At 40.1% G+C, this 18592-nt stretch overlaps 2 protein-coding genes across 2 annotated transcripts; one reads left to right on the forward strand and one right to left on the reverse strand.

Annotated features, from left to right (window-relative positions):
- Positions 1-985: 985 nt before the first annotated feature.
- Positions 986-10628, forward strand: LOC136437951 (F-box only protein 31-like). The gene is made up of 11 exons (XM_066432548.1): positions 986-1173; positions 2892-2951; positions 3455-3531; positions 4423-4596; positions 5270-5344; positions 6081-6190; positions 6683-6836; positions 7390-7470; positions 8435-8483; positions 9243-9411; positions 10139-10628. The coding sequence occupies exons 1-11, from the start codon at positions 1023-1025 to the stop codon at positions 10293-10295; spliced, it is 1257 nt and encodes a 418-aa protein (XP_066288645.1). The 5' UTR covers positions 986-1022; the 3' UTR covers positions 10296-10628.
- Positions 10629-13193: 2565 nt separating this feature from the next.
- Positions 13194-18355, reverse strand: LOC136437953 (sperm surface protein Sp17-like). The gene is made up of 4 exons (XM_066432550.1): positions 18047-18355; positions 17789-17882; positions 15446-15612; positions 13194-14709 (listed from the first exon to the last, which is right to left on the reverse strand). The coding sequence occupies exons 1-4, from the start codon at positions 18188-18190 to the stop codon at positions 14254-14256; spliced, it is 861 nt and encodes a 286-aa protein (XP_066288647.1). The 5' UTR covers positions 18191-18355; the 3' UTR covers positions 13194-14253.
- Between the last annotated feature and the right edge of the window lie 237 nt (positions 18356-18592).

An 18592-nucleotide genomic window follows, 5' to 3' on the forward strand; every position in this document is an offset into this window, starting at 1 on the left:
CGGCCACAGCTGGTTTAGAATAGTACACAGACAGGCAAGCAAGCGTACTGAAATTTCTACTAAGAAAACGAAAATAAGGTGATTGCGGGTAAACTTGAACCGTACGTAGCGCTGTCCACCAGTGACACGTGCTTTCCACGTTAGGCATGGATTGTTTATGGCGGGTTTAGAGCCACGCCCCTCTCCGTCCGTAGGGGATTCCCCTATTTAGTATTTGTTTATCGCCTCTTGTAAACAATTGTGGTTGGCATCATGCGTGTTACTATGACATATCAACTTCATCGTTTCACCTTGAGATCACCTGTAAAAGTCAAATGCTCAACAGACATGATTAAAATCAATGTTCACGTTAAAATTGCAAAAAAATAAGTTTTACATTTTATCATACTTTTATTTTCTGATAACGATTGCAAGGGGGTAAATTGTAGGTAACGCAGGTTGCGGGTTTCTGTCTGCAATTAGTGTAGAATCTTGCAACTGAGATTACTTTCAAAAGTCAAAAATATCAAAATTAATAATTTCCCCCCATACTCTTCCTGTAACGTGATCATATTCTTGGGGCCCACATATCAATAGTGTCTCCCATTATTTTTAGACTGCTCCTAGAGATTATGATAAGTAATTCGTTGCCCGTGTCAAAGAAACGTTTTGTTTATGTTGGATATTTTGCACGTGGCGTCCGCAAGGCATTTAATTTTTTTATAGTCACGTGATGAACCTTGTTGTCAGCGAAAGGTCATGAGGTCAGGCGTGCTTTTGATAGCATCAACAAGTAAAGTAGTATGTAACTTACTATTGCAGAAAAGATAGAAGGAAAAGACAAAAATACATTTATTCCATAATCATAGGCTATTACAAAACTATTTTTAAGAAAAATAATTAATTAAGTTGTAATACTCACACTTATATGATAATATAATCGTATTATAAGCTGAATTTTCGCGCTTAGGCGCGGTCGCTGTGGTTGCTCGTCTTTTTTTTCCACTTCCGGGTTAGTATCGGTACTTTCCACTATTGTCAGTATGGGGAGCCTGGTGTCTTTTCCTCCTGAATTACTCTCTCATATTCTGTCCTTTCTTCCGGGGAAAGAGTTGGCAACTGCTGCTAAAGTCTGCAAAGCCTTCCACGAAGCGTCGAAGGTGGATTTCGTCTGGCAACGATGTATGGCTAGAGGTGAGAATGGTGTTGTTCAACTTGTTGTAACGTCAAATCATCTTGGTTCTTCGAAAATTATGTAACAGTTAAAGCATATTTGAAAGCAAAATTTGTAGGTAATAAACGCTGTAATTAGATGCTATACAGTAATACAAACTGTCCTTGGGGGTCCCTTGCCTCACTAGGAAGTTGTACACCTAACGTTTAGTGAATTGTGTAACTTACAAATATTTAGCTACATATGATGTAACTATGTCATTACCATAACGTCTGCATAATTTTTGCATCCCCGTGAAAGAAAGTTGTTGGTGCCTTGTACTATCTGCGATGTCTTGTTTTGTTTTTTCCAAGGAACTGTTTTTGCTGGCTGAAGTCCGACAGAGCCTTGTTTGTTCATTTGTTTGTTTGTTTGCTTGCTTGTTTGCATATCATTGCGAGTAAACCGCCTAAGTGTATAGACCACAGTCAAGTATTTCAGTACACTATACAATCTGTTTTAAGTGCTTGTGACACTAACGACACAAAGATTCATAATTTCCTGATAAGGCCATGCTGATTTGATTATACGGATGACATCTGTGCGCTCCTCAATTTTCATCCGTTTCCAAAGAAAAAAGTTTTCTACCATACTTTAAATCGTGCAAAGCATCTACAAAATGAGCAAATATATGCTGCAAATTGCAAAAAGATAAAATCGGGAAACGGAGACTCATGTCTAGAATGCCAAACTCAAAGAAGAAGATGTGAAAGAACGAAAATGAAGAATCCATTATTTGGTGTACCATTCTCTGAAAGTCATTTGTTCAACACAGTCTGCTGACCACGTAACGTTAGATGTCATAATTTTTTTTTTAACTTTTTTTTTTCATTTGCACGCTTGCATCAGTTTTGTGGTTCCTAGAGGATGTCATCCATATGATCAAATCAACATGGCCTAACGTTTAACCATGGTTGTCTCCAGGACCCGCCCTCTATCCCGGAACGTAAATTTTCTTCTTGGGAATTGGACAAAAAGTTCACCTAGTCCGTCCAAAAAATCGGAACTTCATGACATGAGACTGATGAAAATGTGTGTTTATAACTATATATAAGATAAGAATGACAGATTTAACAACAAAAATCAACAACATGCGATATGGGCTCCCAAGCAAATGACCTGGGCTGGAAAAAAATTGAAACATTGTATGCAATCATGATGATTATGCACTTTTTGCTTCTCAAGAGAACGCTTTTCGCGAGCCATGGTGCCAGTTTGATACTGGAATGATTGGTTTGATCAACCGACATTGGGATCAGGATGTACAAATGTACTTCTAGTGAATTATGCATAAGAGTACATGTAAAGCCGGCAGCCCCGTGTATGACGCTGCAGGCATAAGCCTCAAGTGTCAAACCTCTGCATGTAAAAGAACCCAACACACTTATCAAGAAGAGTAGGGGTGACACGGTGTGCTTGGTCAAAAATACGAGCCGTAGTGAAGCCGCATTGCACTTAACTAGCTAACGGAAAAGCGTCATGCTTCGTCCTCAGTTCCTCTCCTGAAACATAAGAGACAGCAGAGACTACTAGTCTGTATAACACAAACTCCAGCTGTCCGGGGATTTCTGTCCCCTCCCCGTGGAGCTATGCGGTTACAGGACGGCAAGCCGTTACAGGAGCTTGATTGAGTTCAGGCTACAGAGACTACTAGTATACATGTATGATTGTAACCACTGTATTTGATTTCACTCTCTAGAATTCGGTGTGTCCTGTGCCTCCAGTTTGTCTCCAAGTCCAAGAGAGATCTACACAAAGCGTAAGTTGTCACAGGTCCTGTCTGGTCTCGTTTTCCAAGTGAATAACGCCAAGCACAGATCGATGCACTTTCTCATATTATTGTGGCACTGTTGATGACAGTCTGTCCTTAATACAGTTCCATCATTGAATCATTAGGGCGGACCAATACTATAGTGTTTTACATGTACTGTATAATTATCCAGTTAAAGTTAAAATCCTCCCACACTATAAGGTGTATAGGGCGATGCCCATCCCCGTTTCATAGCCCTGGGCCACACTGTGGTGCAATCACTGTAGCAGGGGGCTTAGTCCACTGGCAGTGGAGTGGGTTTAACTTCCATACTGTTTCAGAAGTATGTACTAGTACCATTTTTATGAAGTCTTTGGTATGACTCAATGCGCCTCTTGTCCAGAGGTGTCCTACCCGGGCGCGAACTCGGGCCTTCTGGTTCCAAGTAATATTGGGGTATTCATAATGTAGTAACTACTGCTCTGAATGTTTCTTTTTCTGGTTTCTTCCAGTGCTATACAAATATGGATTTCTACTTGGAACGTGGCAAATAGAAATCAAGCCATATGGAGGTCTGGTCCATGTTATGGTAGGTCTTCTTTTTCATCTTCTTCTTTCAAAGTACTTACTGTAAATGTATTTAAGTTCTCATGGTTTTTATTTCACACTGAGGCAAAAATGGGGTGTTTGCGGTGGTTTTAAGTTCGCGGCAGCGCTATACATGTAGTTACATACTGCTACAGTTTTGGACAAAAATGTTCATGGTGGTTTTATGTTCGCAGTGAAACAGTCGCCGCGAAAACCGCAAACATAAAACCACTGCGAACATTTCAGCATTTACAGTATTCTTGACTCTTGTTTTGCTCTTGCTTTGTTTCTACTGCTGAAAGAAGAAAGTTGAACTTCTATGTTAGGATGTTATTACCTCCATGAAAATGGAGGTATTGTTTTAGCTGTGTGTGCGTGTGGTACAGGTGCTGAAACACAGAGGCAAGTAGAACAGACTTCTGGCTCCCTGGATCGAACCCAGGCCCGCCAGCACACAGCTCAGGCACGCTAACCACTAGGCTAAAAGGTTCAGACCAATTAGACTGGTCAGTTTGAGGCGCTTGAACCCCACTATTACACTACTCCCCCATTTCTTTGAGAGCCTGGCAAAATGTGCCGCACAGGGATATCAAACTCGGAGATTCGAGGACGAATCTTAAAAAGAAAAGGGAGAGTATTGTAACAGCGCCGCCTCCAACTGACCAGTCTAACTGGTCTAGACCTTTTAGCCTAGTGGTTAAGGCATGCGGCCTGTGGACTGGCGGGCCTGGGTTCGATCCTGTTTCTACTTGCCTCTAGTGTTTCAAATGTATGTGACTACTGTATTATGATGTAGAGATTCTGTTGTCTGTTTAATTTAGATTTAAATCATATCTACCGTAATATTTCTTGAAATGCTGATTTTGTTAACTTAACTTTTGCTGTGTTACAGTTTCAAAATAACAGATTGCTGGGACTGCAGTATGGCGCCCCCCACGATCCACACGTGGACTGGCCCATGATGAAGAAGGAACTATTCCACGTGATGCTGGATGATGAGGGAAATACCACTATCAACTGTCTACAGGGTCCGCAGGGTCCTCACAAAGGGCAGATCCCCTTAATAGTAAGACTTATTGAAGGCTTCCCAAATTTTGTATATTGTATCATGTACTTCTCTTCTCTCTTGAATGTCCATCGCACAGTGATGATGACGTTAATGGCATCGTAGGTGAGACCACAGACCAAATTAGGTACTACCTCACACATGTAGATAAACACCAAGAATTGTGTGAGTGAGGAGCTATGCAGGGAGGTTCTAGGTCTAAACCCCTGACATACCGCAATGTTGTGGCCTTGGGAAAGGCAAATTCCCTCGCTTCACTTGGGTGAAGAAAGGGAACCTAGCTTCGGTTAGGGGTGTTCTTTTGGATTGGATGCAAAGCCGGAGACCGTGTGTTTGTGGAGAGCCACGCCTCAAGCACATTGAATCAAAGATCCCATCATTCACCGATAAAAAAAAGTAGGGGTCCATCCGGGTGTGAGTAGATCACACTTTCCAGTCTGGTCGTACACAGCTTGTACTTACCGTACAAAGCTGACATGTTATGCCTAAAGGTGGTTTATAGGTTATGCAAAACAAACAAAAACAGCAACAACAACAAAAAAGAAAACAACTTTTAATTATCCAGCCAAAAAAAACACCTCAGAGAAGCAGGGTATAGAAAATGTTTTGATATGTTTTGAAAAACATAACCCCGAACGATTCTTGATCCTTGTGTGGTTTTGTCTGTTTCCAGAATGCCAGCTCGGCGAGGTTTATGTCCAAATGCTGCTGTCCTGACCTGCACAGACATCCACAGGGGAGAGAACAGGTGAGTCATCTCAGTCTGGTGTGAATCTTGAAAAGAGCATTTTCACTAACTTTCCATATCAATGAGGCAGGCAGCTGGCTCCTTGGTAGGCTGGTTCACACACACGTTTTTGAGTTGATTTGGAGTCGACTCAGGACTGTGCAAGGAGAACCTTAGGCTGCGATAACCTTCGATATGGGTGTTCAGACCGGTCTGTACTTAACGGTACGGTCCAGGCTTTCCTTAACAAAAATATTGTAACAATATTGATTCCAATGTCTGAATCCGGTATTAAAGTTTTCCACAGCAGCGCAACTAGTACTGCAGAGGCAATTTTGAATCATTTTAATCATTCTACTTATAAAGCTTGATATAATACTGCAGATTCTAATGATTCAAACTTGCTTCTAGTGCCCCGGTTGCGCTGCTTTCGAAAACTTGAATACCGGATCCAGACGTTGGAATCAATATTGTTACAATTTTTTTGTTGGAGGACACAAAATTTTCTCAACTTGCATTGAAATGTGTGTGTTTTTAGGGTGGGTATGACATAAATGAAATATAACACGGTGTATTCCACATCAGCCTCGATCCCGGAATTCTCGCGGGTCGGTACCTTGGGCGATACGGAATACACTCTATATACAGTATACTGTTTTCATGATAGTACATGTACTTATGATAGTACATGTACTTACTTACTACAATGTACATATCAATAACTTTCAACTTTATCATCCCGATGTTTCAATTACAGGAGTTTTTAGAATGGTGTCGAAAGGAGATGGGTGTGTCTGAAGAGGATACCATGTTTCAACACATGCAGGAGCTGCTCTTCATGAAGTTCATGATCATCAACCAGTACCAGTAAGTCAATTTGTATTCCCGGGGACTGCAGTTCCTTTTCAATCTGCAAGGGGTCCCCAATACACCACAGCCTAACTTCAAGGCAGTGATGACAAATCACAGTTTGAAATTTAGTCAGTATTCTGACCATCTTTATTACTATTAACTCATCCATGGAGATATGATTTACAGCTTGGACAATTATGTAACTTTTACCTGTGATAGTCCAGGGGACTGCAGTTCCTTTTTGATATGCCAGGGGCCCCCAATATACCACAGCCTATAACTTCTGGGCAATGATGACAAATCACAGTTTTAAGTCTGGTCAGTACTCAGAACATCTTTTTAACAATTTAGCATGTCCATGGAGGTATAATTTGCTGTCAGGACAAGTAGTTAACTTCTAACTGTGATATTGCTTTTAATTCGTAAGAAGCAAATTTTGCACATATTTCAAGTCCTCCATAATTATGAAATATGCTGATATCTATTTACCGCCATTTTACACTATAGGCATTGCTATGTGTACAAGAGGCTGACTATACCCTCCCACCTACCTGACCAGCTGATCGCACCTGGTCTGTTTAAGGGCACCTACGGAAGCCACGGACTGGAGATCGTGTTACTGACCTATGATAGGCACTACATCCACTGCAAGAAAATTACTGTAAGTAACTAGTCTGTGTTGTATCGATGTTTGTAGAACTTTTGTGAATTGTAATCTGCATAGATTTAATGGGGAAATAGACAAGAAACTTAACCTGTGTTGGCATGTAAGAAAGCATATTGACTAGGGGTGGATTCCGGTTCGCTCCTGATTCGGACCTGTATAACATCCAAGAACCGAGTCCAAAAAACCTGAAAGCCAAAAACCTGAGTCAAAAAAAAATGAACAAAGTACTAATATATTTTTCTATTTTGTTTGATGAAAAGCGTTTTGAGTCTCCCCTCTGACAAAAATGCAAAAAGTATCAAATACTGGTTTGTCTTGAAAGTCTTCTAACCAAGAAACTTTTAGGTATGCACGTCAGTCTTAATTCTCTATGCTATTCTTTATTGGTTTAATAAAACAAAACATGTCAACTAGACAGGATCAGGTCCAGGTTCAGGTCCGGACCTTAACCTAAATCTCTGGACCTAAACCTGGACTTGGACCTTATCAAGCTGAACTGGTATTCACCCCTTATATTGTCATATTGTTGTGTACCTTTAATTTTCAGGGTGACCCCAACGTGCCAGCCTCTGAGCACAGTGTTCTGGTAGACACGAAGAAGCCTCTAATTTTGGATGAAGAACAACAGGTAGGTACCGTACGCTTGGAAAAACGGGATGCTTTGCGAAACTTGATGCGTATTTTGTGGCCTGTACTGTAGTTCTGTACTGTAAATTTAGTAAAATTTGTGGTACTAGATTTCCGCAAACAACAGATTCTGACATAAAAACACAGCAAAAATGTGCAGTAATACATCAGGTTGTCCTCATCTCAGGGCATGGATTTTGTATAAGAATAATTGGAACTACCAGTAAACAAATGTACAATATATATTTTCAACATTGTCTTGTGTCCCCCTTTGCTTGTTCAGTCCTTGGTTAGAATATCAAACAGTGGATATTTTGATTATCGAAAACATTTCAAAAGTGTATGTAATGTACATGTACTAGGTACTTTAATGTTGGATATTTTGTGGTGGTTTCATGTTTTCGGTTTTCTCTGTAAACTCTTCACTGTGAAGTTAAAACCACAACAAAAATGCTTGTTCTGTCTGCTAAGATAAAACCCACCGCGAACACTCCAGTTTTCTCTACTACAAAACAAATCCTGGAAACTTAAAGGCATTTTGGATTTCTTCCTATTGTCCAATATAGGCTTTAAGATTACCGGTAGTTTAATCTTTGTTTGTTCCGACCCTTGTAGTGCCCTAAGTAACACATATACAATGTAGGGCAGCAAGTTTCCTGTTTCAGTAACAGGGTATATTTTTACAGGCAGGATGGCTATCCCTTCCCCTTTAACGATCTCAAGGTACCTCCTCTACCATGGGATGCCCTGTTACATCCCTTACAAAAGCCTCAACCGAGATGTCCTGACCCAGAATTGAACAGGATTTCCTAGTTAGCAACTATAGTAATTGGAACCAGGAGCTCAACGTTAACAGTGACTGAGTGAGGCGCTACCAGTTCAGCTATAGGGATATCCCTGCTGATAGTTACACTGGTTATCAATACTGCTAATCTATAATTTTACATCTTTATTGTTATTACTAGGTGGACCCAGCAGAGCTGGCACGAGTTACAGAGCAGGCTGAGAAGGAAGGTTGGTCAAGGGCTACTCCTGTAGATATGTTAGAATGGGAGTTATGTTTGCTTTTTCCTTGCGTGATTGACTTGTACCCCAGCAGCAATCCAAATGATCAGTTTACATGTTGGGATGGAAATTATGATCAGTTCTCCGGTCATTCACTATGCCTTATTTTAATAAATGGCATCCTTCCAAAAGAAGGCTTCCTGCAAGCCCTCTTCTTTTTGATATGGCTAATGTTTTAAACATCTTTACTGACATTCGAATATTTCAGAGTTCAGGCTTTGGTTGCTATGAGTTGTTATGGTGTGGTTCTAATCCAAAATATTAGCATTCCGTTTTTTTCTTTCCTATCGATAAGTTTCCATAGTGACTCCTGTGCTCTAGTGTCTTTTTAAGTTCTCTACGTGAGGTCTACGTCCGCAAGCTCTGTGGAAAGGGACCATTAAATAATAATTACACAGATGAGGCAGGATAGTAGGCAATTACTGATGTAAAAGGTTTTAATGTAGTCCCATAGCCTTTTTGAGGCTGTAGGGGCAGTTAATCCACTGTGTCTAGGGCACGGTATTGGAGCCCATCCCTCTCCTTCCACTGCCTTTTATTTTTACCTCCCCAACCAAAGTCAGGTACCCATTTTTACACCTGGGTGGAGTGAGGGAAGTCATGTAAAGTACCCTTCCCTGGCCAGGAATGCCCGGAATCAAACCCGTGGCCTCTCGATCTCGGGTCCGCTACGCTTGGCCATTCAACGCCACTCGTGTTGTTTTTCAGAGGAAGAGATGAATGGAAACAGTGCCGGCGCCAACCAATCACAGGAGGGGGTGGCTTCAGGGTCAGACCATGGTGTGTCCCCGCAGCACATTCCTCAGAGTCAGCCATTTGCTATCCCAGAAGGCTTCAGAGAGAGGGGGATCAACTACCCCAAAACCTGCAAAATGAGGTTGGTAGCTCTATCATCATGGTAAGGCAACAGCAAGTTAATTTCATGGATGACATCCTCTGCAGTCTCCAAATTTAATGCGAGATGGTAAAAAAAAACAAGATGGGTAAAAAAGTCAAGATCATGACTAATTTTTCAAAACAGACACCATAAACATTTTAAGAAGAATTTAAGTGACAAAACTTGGTATCAAAGCCAACAAGTCTGTTATTACATGTATTCAAGAAGTACACAAAGTGACACAATCAACGCTACAAGACGACATATTTTCCCATTCTGGTATTTTTCGTCATGTTCATCATCTCTGGAGGGGAATTTTTTTTCAAAATCAGGCGAAAATTAATCAACACGCTGATGTCACCCATAGAATTTACTTGCTGTGGCCTAGCATTGATTATAGTATCATCCAGGGCTTTCTCCAAGAGCCGTCCCTCCATCCTCAGATGGAAAAAAAAAATGACATGAAACTGATGGAAACATATTTTTGTCAGCTTAAACTGACAGATTTAATAACAGAAATTAACAGCAATCAAAAGTTCAAACAATGAATGGGACAGAAATTGATTTAATTTAAAGCCAGAGACAGCCCTGGATATGATCTGATTTCAAAAATAAGACAATCGTGATCTTTGGATGAAGGAGATTAGTCAGTGGTCCTGCTTCTTGTCGAAACAGTGTTAACTTTGGTTTCAGGTTCGAATTCCAGGTGTTTGTTTCCATCTTTCAGGTATTGTGGAACAGGGTTGATTGCTGGCCATGGTTTCACCAGTCCAAGCAGAACGCCCGGTCATTTTGTCATCTTCGACAACGAGAACTTCGGCTTCCTTTGGCTGGAGCTGAGATCTCTGTCCGTCTACAGTCGAGTCATGGAAAACCTGGACTAAAGTAACGTTTGAGGACAATCGGTACAAACATAGAATCAATTCTAGAATCCTTTCAGGCCCAATTTACACTAATCGTCTTGTACTTTGAAACTGCAGTGCTACATATTGGATTCTACTTCTGTAGTACACTACAGCTTCACGTTCGCTTTACACTCAATGACAGGAAGCCTAGGCAGACACCTGCTGTTCCTGATTGCCATGAAACGGTAGTGACCTAGTGTGACCTTTGAAAAATCGCGGGCGGAAATTTCATCACGGTTTTTATTTGTGAAAAGGTAGGGGTTTTATCTGATGCGAGATAGCAAGATAAAGGGCTTGACAGCTCGGTTTTACTGTGAAAACTAGAGAATGACCACAGATGACCCAAAATGGAACACGCGTCCAGTTCCACTTATGTCAGATCAAACATGGTTGTTACCTTTGAAGTGTAGTCTACTACAGTTTATCTGTACACCCGGTTTGAAGTCTCGCAGAACCTCCGCCGAAATGTAGTACTACAGCCTCGGAGGGTGTAGTGGACTTCTGTAGTAGACTAAGCTTTATTTCTTTTTACTCAAGGAAAAAGCTGTAGTCTACTACAGAAGTAGACTACGCTGTGTAGTACTACAGTTCAAAGAAAAGTGTAAATTGGGCCTTAGATTGGTACTGTATAAATTTCTTTAATCAGGTGTAGCAGGCCGAAATTCTGGCTTGCAACACCTTCGTTGTAACTATTTTTTGGGGCAGTGTCAGAAGTGTGTTTTGGCATGAGCTTGAACTATATTAGCCTTTCTTGCATTCTGTTAACTCTTTGGCATTTTGAACAATTGAATGTCCAATCCCATGCACAATCATTAACTTGTCTGAGTTTAGTTAAAAGAGGTTTTAGTGACCTGATTTACCCCCCAAAAAGATGATGATACCCGTTAAGTTGCCAATGGCGTACACATTTTTAAAACTTTTAAACTAAGTCTTATGCAAATCCAATCATGAGGTTATAGTCCCAGCCAGCACAAAGTCATGCTGTCTCTTTTAGCTATTATTGCATTGTGCTCTAAGTGAAAGATAGCAGCTGTCATCAAGTGTCTAAAACAGTGGCCCATTCCTAGCTGATGATACTCTTTAAGATTGATTTTTCAGATCATGTAGTAAAGAATTTGAGATGGTATGGTTTTATTAGGGTCATGTGTGCTGATGATTATTGAACATTTTAAGATCATGAAATTATTGCCAATGGATAGAGTAGTTTTGTGACTAACACAGATTGTTATTACAAAATATACAAATTAAGCGATCACCAAGCAAATATAATAGCTGTATTGTTTAGCTAACTAGGTTTTCGCTTGATTGTTTCCAAAGTAAAGGTTAGACTCTTTTTAATGACAGTCATGTGTGAAAAGTATTCTTATGCTTAAAAGCAACAATATTGATATCCTTCATTGTCTTGAACAGAATTAAAGATGTACACGATTTTACGAATAAGCACATGTAAGTCAAGTAGGCAAGAATTTTACCGAACTTGAATGAACAGTAAACTGTTGTAAACACCATCACTGTTGGTTACCATCTTGGGGTCGCAAAGAATATTGTTTTTGAATTTGTATTTAAGAATAGTTTGCCAGTAGATGATTTAGGCATAAAAGTGACAATCTTCTGAAAGTGCTGTTGTTGAGTTTTATTCGTTCTGTACCTATATTTGTTTGTTTGTTTGTTTGTTTGTTTGTTTGTTTGAAAAATGGGGTATTGAGGGAGGTATCCTAAATCATCATCATCCTTTCGGCTTTTCAGAGGCCGGCATTGCTTTCCATCAATGTATGCTAAATGCAACATTAGTAAATAAATGACTTGTACCCCTAGGATTGCAAACTCATTTGTTCAGAACACTGTCTAACAAGCATTGATTGATGTGCATTCGAAGACAAAGAGGTCAAAAACTTTCCGTCCCTTATTGGAAGAGTCTGACTTCATTATGGCAGGGTTGTACTACAGCATTGTTGACTGGAAGATCAATATAAATGTTGATCCGCCCCCGCACACTTATTCAGAAGACGTTACTGAATAAATGTCGTTTTGCTGCACCGCAACTGGACTCAAAGTGTGATCAATCAAGTGCTTAGGGGACATCTGCTGATCATTATTACCTCCATGAGAAATGGAGGTATTGTTTTTGGTCTACTTGTGTGTGCGTTTGTGTTGCCGGATACATGTTGTTTTGGTCAGTATAAGTTAAGAAGCTCTAGATGGATTGTAATGATATTTGGTATATGAGTAGGTGTTGGGAAAACAAAGGTCAAGGTTGATTTTGGGCCCCCTCGTGTGTAAACTTGGTACTGCAGCAGAACATCCAGTTGTTATATCTTTTGAAATTGTCCTGGACATGCTATGGTCTTGTTTTTATTGTAGTTTTGGTAATACACTGGGGTCTCAATGATGTACTTTTGTTTTGACTCTACCCACCTTTTGATATTTTGGTGTCTAAAATATATTCATGAAAACCATGATACATTTGTGATTAGTATTTCATTAAAGGAGGCATTCATTGTCCTTTTGATGTTCATGTTCTGCTACTAACAGTATTCAAAAACAAACTGTAATTCACTTTTTTATCTTCACGGTTTAATACCGTAGCAAAATTTCACGGTGTAAGGAAAATTGACATTTTCACAGAACGGATGTGTGAAGGAATCATAAATAATAACAAGTTGTTTCGCGGTGGTGATAAGTTCATGGTACAGAGATGACCGTGAAAACAGTGAACTTAAAGTTACAGTGAAAGAAACAAGAATTACAGTAATCTTAGATCCTTCCACAACAAATGTTTATGATAACTTGTAATGAGCAACTGCCATTTGGTGTAATATTGTGGTGTTTGGCAAACAGTAACAACAATCCCAAAGCATACACAACAACAACAAAACATCATGTCACCATGTTTATTTGTAAAAGTCGACGAATCTATGGATAGTGGAAGACAAAATCCATAATCTCATGAATGGCTTTAGTGAACTCTGCAACAAACATAACAACTACAACACAAAATAAATGGCTTCAAACAGATCTAAAATAGATATTATGAACACACATACAAATGTATTATTCATAAAGAGTATTTTATAAGTCTGCATTTTTTCATAAAAATCTCATACCATGGCAAAAGAAATTAATTAACGATCAATACTTTCACTGCTACTCATTGTTAGTTGAATGTACAGCTTTCTATTTGGGAAGTATGTCTGCAATACAACATTTCAAAAAAACAAATCTCAATATGGGCACTCTCTGTGGTACAAATATATATATCTGCTAGTGTACAAACATATAAAATGAGACAAAACTGCAACTTAGCTTGTAGTTAAATCTTGTTCATGATGAACTATGGCTAAAAGATCTAGCAGCAACACGTCTAAGTATATATGGCTCTTGGTAAAACAAACACATAACACTTCACACTCAACCGCTAATGGATCAAAAGTTTTCACTGTACAAAAGCATTACTGTGTGGCACTTTTTAACAATTTGTAGCATTCCTTTTCAATGTGTCACACTCATTGATGGCTCTTTGTGAAGAAAAGGTACTTTTCTTTTCCACTCAATCTCTAATGGACCAAAGATTTCACTGTACAAAAACATTACTGTGTAGCACTGACTTTTTAACAATGGCCTTTTTTGGTCTAGCGGTCTTTTTCACAGAACAGTGTCTCACTCATTGATGGCTCTTTGTAAAGAAATTCTTTTTTTTACACTCAATCTCTAATGGACGGATGAATGTTCAAGGATGCATTATTATATGGCACTTTTCCATTTTTTATGGTATATTATACAGGTATGTCAGTTCTTTTCAATTCACACATGTGTCTGTGAATTGTGGTCTACTGGAAGCACAGAGTTACAGTTATTATGAGTGATGACAGTGACAGATTGTGATCCCTTGATTTGATCACAGTGGACTGACAGTCATTGGTGTCTGTGAGGTGGACACTCATGCTTCTGCTGGGGCCTCCTCTGCTGGGGCCTCTTCTGCTGGGGCCTCTTCTGCTGGGGCCTCTGCTGCTGGGGCCTCTTCTAGAGCTGCTTCTGCTGGAGCTGCCTCTGTTGGAGCCTCCTCTGCTGGAGCTTCTGCTGGGGTCTCTTCTGCAGGAGCCTCTGCTGGGACCTCCTCTGCTGCTGGAGCCTCCTCCACTGGGGCCTCCTCTGCTGGGGCCTCTTCTGCTGGTGCCTCTTCTGCTGGGGCCTCTTCTGCTGGCGCCTCTGCTGGAGCTGCTTCAGCTGGAGCTTCCTCCGCTGGAGCTTCCTCTGCAACAGGTGGCTCAGTAGCAGCGCCCTCTTCCTCCTCCTTCTGAACTGCATCATCTGTCGTGTCTGCCGGTTTTGTCTCTTCTGTAGCAGCTGCTGGTACCTCGGGCTGTGACTCTGTAGCGTGAACGCTTTTTCTCGCCTGTGGGACAGAAAAAGAATGATCAGATCCCACCACTGCCACCAGTTGTACAAAGGAATGGACCTTACATTCTCTTGTGCTTGGAGCTCAACTCAACAAGGAGCATCATTGCCCATTATTATTGTAAGAGAAAGGCCTAATGGTCACCAAATGATAAAACTGTCCACTGCTCTTTGCAAATATCTGGTATAACAAAAGTATATGGAAATCTTGCATTGTTTAGTTTAGGGCTTTTTCTAAAGAGGGGAACAAGGGCACTGTGCCCCCATGCCCTGACCAAGTGCCCCCTTACCCTGGGGAGCAGATCCTCTGACAAGCATAAAATTTTGATTGACCTAGGATGCAACTAGGTCACATATGGCCACAGTCTTCAACTGTAACTGTATGACAGTGATATTTCCCCTTAAGAAGCCTTAGAATGTTATTAGAAAATTATTCTTTTAATTATTTTTTTCTAAAACTGTTGACAATTAGTAAATATCAAGATGTGCGAACGTACGTTTGTAGCTTTGTCTTTGATCATTATGCATATAGAAAATATAGTTTCATTGCAGTGTGATGTACCAAAGTGCTATATTTAGACTTCTTTCATGCGCACTTATCAATATTAAGTACAACTTAGTGACATTTCTTTCATAATTCATTTATATATAAGAAAACAATGGAAAGTCAAAATGCCAATTTAGCCAGCCGAGGGTAGAAACCTTTAATTTACTTAACATTCTCTGAACCTTACCTTAAATCCCCTGAATCCAGCCTGAATCTTAAGGGCAGCATCGGCCACCTCTGGGTCGTTCAGGTCAGGCATCTCCTCCTCTTCCTCCTCTACTGTCTCTGCTTTTGGTGCAGCGGGCTGTTCAGGTGCTTCTGTGGGGGGCTCGCTGATACTGGGCTCGGATGGCTCTGATAGGAAGGAACCAATACAGTTCAATATCAGATCCTGAACACACAATGGCGTCGCTGTGACGCAGTACTCTCCAAGCAGAGGAGTGGTTCCCAGCTGGTTTTTGACGTGTTTTTAGGTGTTTTTGTCTCTCGAGAGAAAAAAACATGAAAAAGTAGAAAGCCCGACAAAAACGTCTAAAAGCATGTCAAAAACAAGACGAAACCACTCCTCTGCTTGGAGAGTAGTGGCGCAGTGGCAGGGTGTTTGGCCTAGAACCCAGAGGTCCTGGGTTCAAATCCCGGGTCCCCTGATTTGTCTCGTTGCCCTTGTGCCCTTGGGAAATGCACTTTACACGACTTTCCCAACTTCACTCAGGCAAAAATGAGTACAGTTGTGTCATTTTATGAGACTTCAATATCTTGACAATATCTATCAATCCTTAACACACATGAGAGATATGTGTGCCAACGTAGAGTCCTTTATCTATAAAACTTAACTCAAAGGTCAGTTTCAACTGATGATCACTTAACTGGTCAAAAATGATTACAATAAAAATGATGCCTTGTCTGCTTTGACAGTTTGTAGGTCGTATAGGAAAGATGAAAAGTTTGGTAGTTGTACACTAGCCTTTTCAACAAATAACAATTGGTTTACAATTGTGCCTTGGCTGCTTTGACAGTTTGTTTGCCGTATAGGAAAGATGAAAAGTTTGGTAGTTGTACAATAGCCTTTTCAACAAATAACATTGGTTTACAATTGTGCCTTGTCTGCTTTGACAGTTTGTAGGCCGTATAGGAAAGATGAAAAGTTTGGAACTGTAGTTGCACAATAGCCTTTTCAACAAATAACATTGGTTTACAATTGTGCCTTGTCTGCTTTGACAGTTTGTTTGCCGTATAGGAAAGATGAAAAGTTTGGTAGTTGTACAATAGCCTTTTCAACAAATAACATTGGTTTACAATTGTGCCTTGTCTGCTTTGACAGTTTGTAGGCCGTATAGGAAAGATGAAAAGTTTGGTAGTTGTACAATAGCCTTTTCAACAAATAACATTGGTTTACAATTGTGCCTTGGCTGCTTTGACAGTTTGTTTGCCGTATAGGAAAGATGAAAAGTTTGGTAGTTGTACAATAGCCTTTTCAACAAATAACATTGGTTTACAATTGTGCCTTGTCTGCTTTGACAGTTTGTAGGCCGTATAGGAAAGATGAAAAGTTTGGTAGTTGTACAATAGCCTTTTCAACAAATAACATTGGTTTACAATTGTGCCTTGTCTGCTTTGACAGTTTGTAGGCCGTATAGGAAAGATGAAAAGTTTGGTAGTTGTACACTAGCCTTTTCAACAAATAACATTGGTTTACAATTGTGCCTTGGCTGCTTTGACAGTTTGTTTGCCGTATAGGAAAGATGAAAAGTTTGGTAGTTGTACAATAGCCTTTTCAACAAATAACATTGGTTTACAATTGTGCCTTGTCTGCTTTGACAGTTTGTAGGCCGTATAGGAAAGATGAAAAGTTTGGTAGTTGTACAATAGCCTTTTCAACAAATAACATTGGTTTACAATTGTGCCTTGTCTGCTTTGACAGTTTGTAGGCCGTATAGGAAAGATGAAAAGTTTGGTAGTTGTACAATAGCCTTTTCAACAAATAACATTGGTTTACAATTGTGCCTTGTCTGCTTTGACAGTTTGTAGGCCGTATAGGAAAGATGAAAAGTTTGGTAGCTGTACAATATCCTTTTCAACAAATAACATTGGTTTACAATTGTGCCTTGTCTGCTTTGACAGTTTGTAGGCCGTATAGGAAAGATGAAAAGTTTGGTAGTTGTACAATAGCCTTTTCAACAAATAACATTGGTTTACAATTGTGCCTTGGCTGCTTTGACAGTTTGTTTGCCGTAAAGGAAAGATGACAAGTTTGGTAGTTGTACAATATCCTTTTCAACAAATAACATTGGTTTACAATTGTGCCTTGTCTGCTTTGACAGTTTGTAGGCCGTACTGTATAGGAAAGATGAAAAGTTTGGTACTGTAGTTGTACAATAGCCTTTTCAACAAATAACATTGGTTTACAATTGTGCCTTGTCTGCTTTGACAGTTTGTAGGCCGTATAGGAAAGATGAAAAGTTTGGTAGCTGTACAATAGCCTTTTCAACAAATAACATTGGTTTACAATTGTAATGTAGTTCAAATTCACCTGTGTCTATTGTTACAGCTCTGGGCTCTCCTCTGTCTCTTAGGTCCCGCTGTCTTAGTTCTTCAACTGAGTGATAGTCACCCGTTTCTCTGGCCTGGAAAACAAAAGTGACGACAAAGTGAACAAACTTTGATTTTCAATTTTTGACCTTAGGATTCGTACTGGTGAAGCTAATGTCATAACCTTTATGATTATTAAACCCATAAATAACGAAGGAAAACATACACGGATTTGAAGGATTAGTATAACAGTTCAAACCTTAAGGAGCCCTTCGAAATATTTGGCGGCAAACTCTGGGATGTTAGCCGGCTGCTCGCGAAGGACTTCCCGGCTCAAGTCCTCGAGGAGAGACTTGAAGCCGGCCGGCACGGCTAACCGTACGGGACCGTAGCTCACCGACATGATGTTCCGTTAATCGTTTCGGTCTCGATCGCCAAGTACCGTGTTGACGTTTGCTTGTTTGCCCCCGTTTTGTGAAATATTTCGACAGGAGGACTCTGTGCACCTGTTGCTAGCCCAAACAGGTGGTTGTTTGTTCACGCAGGTGTCACTTCCGCGTTCCCATGAGGCCCCGGGCAAAAAATGGGTGCTACCACTAGAATAGGGATGTTTACCTCTTAAAGATATTTTATTATATTGTTAAACGATACTTTATCGTCCTTAATAACTTATAAAAATTTTTAAAATTGATTTTAAAAATTAATGAGCGATAGATTTGTTGTATGCAGTACATTTTTATTACTACAAAAAATCACAATTGGCTAGTTGTAACCTTTTTGTAATACCGAATGGTATGGAAGGGCA

The sequence above is a fragment of the Branchiostoma lanceolatum genome, chromosome 7 (genome assembly GCF_035083965.1).
Source record: "Branchiostoma lanceolatum isolate klBraLanc5 chromosome 7, klBraLanc5.hap2, whole genome shotgun sequence".
NCBI classification, from domain to species: Eukaryota; Metazoa; Chordata; class Leptocardii; order Amphioxiformes; family Branchiostomatidae; genus Branchiostoma; species Branchiostoma lanceolatum.

Coding starts and splice junctions, on each gene's coding strand:
- LOC136437953 (XM_066432550.1), bottom strand. CDS start 18,190: ATGTCGGTGAGCTACGGTCCCGTACGGTTAGCCGTGCCGGCCGGCTTC. Junction 17,883..18,046: donor ATTTCGAAGGGCTCCTTAAG/GTTTGAACTGTT, acceptor TTTGTTTTCCAG/GCCAGAGAAACGGGTGACTA. Junction 14,710..15,445: donor CTGGATTCAGGGGATTTAAG/GTAAGGTTCAGA, acceptor TCTGTCCCACAG/GCGAGAAAAAGCGTTCACGC.
- LOC136437951 (XM_066432548.1), top strand. CDS start 1,023: ATGGGGAGCCTGGTGTCTTTTCCTCCTGAATTACTCTCTCATATTCTG. Junction 2,952..3,454: donor AAGAGAGATCTACACAAAGC/GTAAGTTGTCAC, acceptor GGTTTCTTCCAG/TGCTATACAAATATGGATTT. Junction 3,532..4,422: donor GAGGTCTGGTCCATGTTATG/GTAGGTCTTCTT, acceptor GCTGTGTTACAG/TTTCAAAATAACAGATTGCT.